Source organism: Sinocyclocheilus rhinocerous, unplaced genomic scaffold (genome assembly GCF_001515625.1).
Source record: "Sinocyclocheilus rhinocerous isolate Xijiao unplaced genomic scaffold, SAMN03320098_v1.1 scaffold892, whole genome shotgun sequence".
NCBI lineage: Eukaryota > Metazoa > Chordata > Actinopteri > Cypriniformes > Cyprinidae > Sinocyclocheilus > Sinocyclocheilus rhinocerous.
This window is the reverse complement of record NW_015642825.1, coordinates 295,053-301,145: the sequence shown is the minus strand read 5'-3', so window position 1 is coordinate 301,145 and position 6,093 is coordinate 295,053. Positions and strand designations below refer to the sequence as shown.

The 6,093-nt window shown below is 37.4% G+C and overlaps 1 protein-coding gene across 1 annotated transcript in view; it reads right to left on the bottom strand.

Annotated features, from left to right (window-relative positions):
* The window catches only part of enox2 (ecto-NOX disulfide-thiol exchanger 2), a 203,121-nt gene that overhangs the window by 4,180 nt on the left and 192,848 nt on the right, over window positions 1-6,093 (bottom strand). Inside the window, exon 13 of the mRNA XM_016573873.1 lies at window positions 2,559-2,644. Within this exon, the coding sequence (XP_016429359.1) occupies window positions 2,559-2,644 (86 nt within the window). The remainder of the gene's footprint in view (window positions 1-2,558; window positions 2,645-6,093) is intronic.

The following is a 6,093-nucleotide window of genomic DNA, read 5'->3' as shown; positions in this document are numbered from 1 at the left end:
GCAAAAACAAAAGTGTTGCGTTTATAATTTTGTTCAGTGTATATATATATATATATATATATATATATATATATACAGGCAGTGGTGTACAGTAACAAAGTATTCATTTGACATTTTAAGTACATTTGAAGTACATTTTTTGAGTATATGTACTTTATCAAAGTATTTTTAATTTGGGAAACTTATACTTCGTAACATTCCAGAGCATAATACTCCAGTACATTTCATAAAAAAACGTATTTTTCCCAGTCATTTCGAACAGAAAAAAATACAATCCCCTCTAAAGCCCTATTTGGACTGTAATTGTTTCTCATGTGGACGTCTGTAAAAATAAATTCCCATGGCACCTCATAAAACTCATGGATTCGAATGGTGATTTATTCACAGTGATCCTGCAAACCCGGGAACGCGCTGCTCACGTGGCCAGTCGCATGACTGTCTGCTGTAAATAAAATGTCACATGCATGGAATAATAAGAATAAATTCATATTTAAATAATATCCAATTTATTATTTGATTATTTAAATCTTCTGTTTAAAAACAGGACAACAGACGCGCTATAGTTGAAATGGTTTTGCATTTTATCTCTCAAAATAATAGATGTCATCAAAAATGTGGAGATTAGCAAAAATAACTTAATGCAACCTCTTGTTTACATAAGGTAAACATAAAGCTGCTTAGTTTATATTTTTATGTATGTAATTGTAGGCCTATATAATACATTTTAAAACTGTACTGCATACCTGTTGCTGCCATAATAATGACCCATATCAAATGATTACATGCTTTTTTCTCTCTTTTTACTTTTTGTTCTTAACAGCTCCCACTCACTGAGGTGGAGCAGTTATGAAATATTGCTCTTGTAATTACTTTTCAGTATTTTTTTTTTTATGATAAATATGCACGCAAATTACAGCAAAGTGCAACAGTTACCGTACGGTGTTCAGCAGTGCTCAAAAAGGATTTAAACATTGAATTTTGGATCGATTTCTTCTTGTAAACTCAGAGATGTGGATTCGGACAGCAATTAAATTACCACACGACCTTGGTGTTTGTCAAAAAACAGTGGGTAATTCGGTCTGGGATTTTTACGCGGGTGGTGGGAGAAAAACACCGGCATTCTGGATTCAGACGGCAATAAAATCAGACTAACCCCTGTAAGTGGTGAAAATCACTAATGTCACCATGAGAAACAATTACTGTCCGAATCGGGCTTACCATGAGACCGATGGCCCATTTTTGAAAGTGCTGATTCTTTTCAATGAGTCAGTTGAATTGATTCACGAATCACTCGAAACGATTCACTTGCAGCTGTTCATAATTAAACAACTCAATGATTCAATGCTCGGGTCAAAATGAGCCATAGTCTGAGCTTGAATGTACGTGCGACTGATGGTGCAAAAAGTAAGTCAATAATGCCAAATTTTAGTATTGATTTCTGCACAGTAAATGAAAATCATATTTAGGTCATGATTCAGTTATTTGTGAACTAAATCTGCATTTGTGTGTCACTGTCTGTAAGGGGTTGGTTATTTTTGGTAAAATAATGCAAATTAATGCCGATGCATCTTACCCACCGCTGTAACCGTTTCAAATGATACAAAACCACATATTTACACAAATGTTGTTTTTCTGACTTTTTAAAAATACTATATGGCATATTATTATTTTTAAAATACTATGTGACATACATGTTTGCAAGCTTGAATTATCAGTAGCTGGATATTTTAGTACATTAAAGTTTGGTGTTTTAGTAGTGTATAAAAAGTTTTGGTAATAAAATTGAGCTTATTTGCAAATCGATACATATTGCATGTACAATATGCACTAATCTTTACTAGTGTTGACTAATATATATAAACATATATATATATATATATATATATATAAATAACACACTGGGTTCATCGATCAGTACTAATTACTTTTAATACTTAAGTGCATTCAAATCAAGTGTTTTTCTACTTTTTCTCATAAAACTGAAAACAAGTACTTCTACTAGTCATATTTCACTAGGGTATCTGTACGTTTACTCAAGTACTTGATTTGTGTGCTTCATCCACCACTGATCAAAGGTCCAAAAAAAGAAATAAGAGGCTACTTAAGTTGATCCCAACTGCCTCACAAGAAACACTTGAATATAATCCAAAGGTTTTGTCATGAGCAGCACAAACTTTGGTGAATCCCACGATTAGTTGTTCTTCTGTGTGGGCCCTTATGACTCAAGTCGCTGAATCAGAACGACTCCGGAGACGCCAGAGTGATGATAGTCACATCTTACTGCTAAATCTGACACATTTATAGCACATTTAATTGTCAGTAAGCACTGCAGCTGCGTTCTTATAATTGTGACAAATACAACTTTGAACATAAACTTTAAAGATGTTATTGTTTTAGGGTGCAGTTTGTTTGATGAAGTGCAGTATCTGTCATCATAGTAAGATGGAACGGCTGCTATAAAGAACAAAACTACTGAAGCTAAATGAAATTGCATCATTATAACTAACTGAAAATGAGAAGTAAAAATAAAAGGAGTGAAATGTGTGTGTGTTTCATACCTTGGTGTCCAGCCGCTGTAAATAGGAGCAGATATATTCAATGCTGGCTCCAAAAGGATGGACGTGAAGAAACGTTGAGATGATTCCTGTGGAAGCAAAGCCAAAGATGAATCACTGATAGATTTTCCAGTACAGTATAAATATAAATATAAATAAATAATATAAATAATTTATATTTATATAAATAAATATAAATCCAAAACCTTTCAGAAGCTCATAAATGACTGATTTTAAACACTGCACAGACAGCCGATTTATTTATTTATAAACACACACAAACACACACATTTATACACAGTATACAGTATATATATATATATTATAAATAAACACACACACACACACACACACACTCACTCACACTCACACTCACAGACACACACACACACACACACACACACAGACAGACACACACACACACACACACACACACAGACAGACACACACACACACACACACACACACAGACAGACACACACACACACACACACACACACAGACAGACACACACACACACACACACACACACAGACAGACACACACACACACACACACACACACAGACAGACACACACACACACACACACACACACAGACAGACACACACACACACACACACACACACAGACAGACACACACACACACACACACACACACAGACAGACACACACACACACACACACACACACAGACAGACACACACACACACACACACACACACACACACTCAAACTCACACTCTCGCACACGCACACGCTCACACACACACTCACTCACACTCACACTCACAGACACACACAATTTATGCATTTGTATGTTTATTTAAAATGTAATTGTATTAATGAATAAACAGAGAATTGGTCAGGTTAGGTTTTATGTTAACATTACTTATATAAATATTCTTAATTTAGTAACATAAATTAGCAGTGAAGACAGCTCAATCTATTTCAAAACTTACTATTTTACAAAACATAGCAAGTATTGACATTTCCTCCACCTTGGATAAATTTATCCTTGTTGCATTTTGGCATTGCTTGCTCCGCATAAGATACAACACTACCTCAGATCTCAGCCCAAATGAAGTATCTTAAGAAGACAGAATAATTCTTGAAGTTGACAGTGTGCCTATGAGGCCCTAAAAAGTAGGCGGCTCGCTTGGTTTTGGAGCAGAGCACTCCTGCATCAGCAATTGATATTTCACTGATTCACTGATTTGCAAATGATTCCAAGTACTTGAGTTGTTTTCCCTGAAGTGGATGTCGGCTAACTCTGCCTCTTGAACTTTCTAAATGATTATGAGTGTTTAATTGCAGTTTTGATGCTGTTTGGCGTAATCAAGGCTGTTCTTCGGCCTCCTGAGTGCTTCATTCACACACTCAAACATATGGAATAATAATAACGGCTGCTATTAGCACTTCTGGCTTGAATGCGATAGGTGCGCGCTGATAACTCAATTATTCTGAACGCATTATGTTCTGATCAGGAAAGCAAAGCAGCTCTCCAGAGAGAAGCGCACAGGTGCCGCACAGTCAATATTCCATTAGTCTTGATGGACTATAGATATAGTTTATATATTATACATGGTTTCATTGCAGTGTGTTTAGATTACCACGTCTTTCCATTTACACATTGATCCGAAGCCAAACACAGTTATGTGAAAGAAAATGGACCTTTTATAACGTAACGCAATGTTTTATTAATTCATGCATGTCTGCTAGAAGATATAATGCTGTATGTGTTTAAACAAACACCCTGAGCTGGCAGCTGTGCTGGGGACTTCATCCAAAAATGAAAATCTGCCATTATTTACTCTACCTCATGTCATTCAAACCTGTGTGCTTTTTTCCACAAAATGAAAAGTTTAGCAGAAACTAGAAAATCAGCACTGAACAGATGTTACCAAAAATAACAGAAAGCATCATAAAAGTAGCTCATATGACTTGTGCGCTATATTCAGTTCTCATTTGAAAAACTGCACGTTGTGTTCACTTGTGTTATCTTTTACTAATATTTAAATTTGTTTGATGATCTGAAACATTCAAGTGTGACAAACATGCAAAAAAAAAAAAGAAATCAGGAATGGGGCCAACACGTTTTCACACCACTGTATACTGGCCATCACATGGCACATAGTGCAAGAGCCAAATGTGTGGAGACACGCACGTGACATGCAGAAGGACGAATAGATATTGTGGTCACAAATTAAGAATTTATTTTTGAGCTTGACAACATCCATCTCCATTCACATTCATTGAATGGAAAAGAGCAGTGTGAATATTAAAATACCACGGAAGTTAAACAGGCGGCTTGGAACAAATAGTAATTCTTTACAATTATATAGAGTTCTTTAGGACCCACAAACACAGCAGCTATCAGTGAAGGTTGGGTTAGAGTAGACTGATGTTGCCAGTTAAGTGGGGATTATTAACAGACCATGATAGATAGAGGTCAATAGAGGAAGCCCAGGGGCCAGTTGCATAAACCTATGTTAAGACACTGTCTAAGGGTGTGTTCACACTTGTAGTTCGGTTCTCTTGGTTCATTTGGTCCGGACCATAAAAGAAAACCATACATTTGGTCCTGGTCCACTAAGTGTTCACACTGGCATTTTTGATAGCGAACCTAAAGGCATAGTGATACGTTCACAACCTGATTGGTCGGGTTGAATGACGTATATTTCGCGACAGAACTCACCAAACACCCCAAACAAAAGCTGTGTTCGACTTAAAGCAGCGCTGCACAGACCAAAACGGTATGACATCAAAGCATCCATTCACCCAGTCTGCTCAGCGCCGCATTAAAGGTGGGGTATGAATTTTTTCAAAAACGCTTTAGAAAACTGAGTCGGGCCGAGTACCAAAACAAACTTATAGCCAATCAGCAGTAAGGGGCGTGTCTACTCATGATGCGGAGGAGAGAGCGTTCGGTGCACAGGACGGACATTAGCGAGCTGAGCGACGACAGAAAGATAGAGATGGCGGATAAAAAACAAAAGAGGAAAACGTCTGCGGAATAAAAGAAGGCTTGCGATAAGGCAGGAACTAAGACCCGTGTAAATATCGGATCAGCTATCCAGTGCTGGAGAGAACTCAAGGAGCGGAAGGCCTGCGATCGGACGCCGAGGTTGCTTTGTTTCTTCTCGATAGGTGAGTAACATTGGTTTTGCTTTGTTTCACAGAACTAATATATGCTGGCTTTTGCTTGAATATGCTCGTGTGTCATGTTCGCTTGTTTGTTCATCTGCAATCGTATTGTCGTTCCCTTCAGCTATGATAAAGACACATTCATTTCCACACCCTATAAGCCTGGAGCGTCTAAACCTCCTCCACTGTCTGTTTCAAGCATCAGCTCCCAAAGTGTGTCCGAAAAGTAAGATAATATATTTAATACAGCATACAGCAGATTCCGCCATAATCGTTGCCTGGGTTGCATACGTATGTGTGGGGCGGAGCTATCAAAATAGGGGCGAGACCCTTTTGGGGTAGAGGCGTGTTTATTTTGGTGATTTCAAATGTCAACATTGGCTACCAGAAAT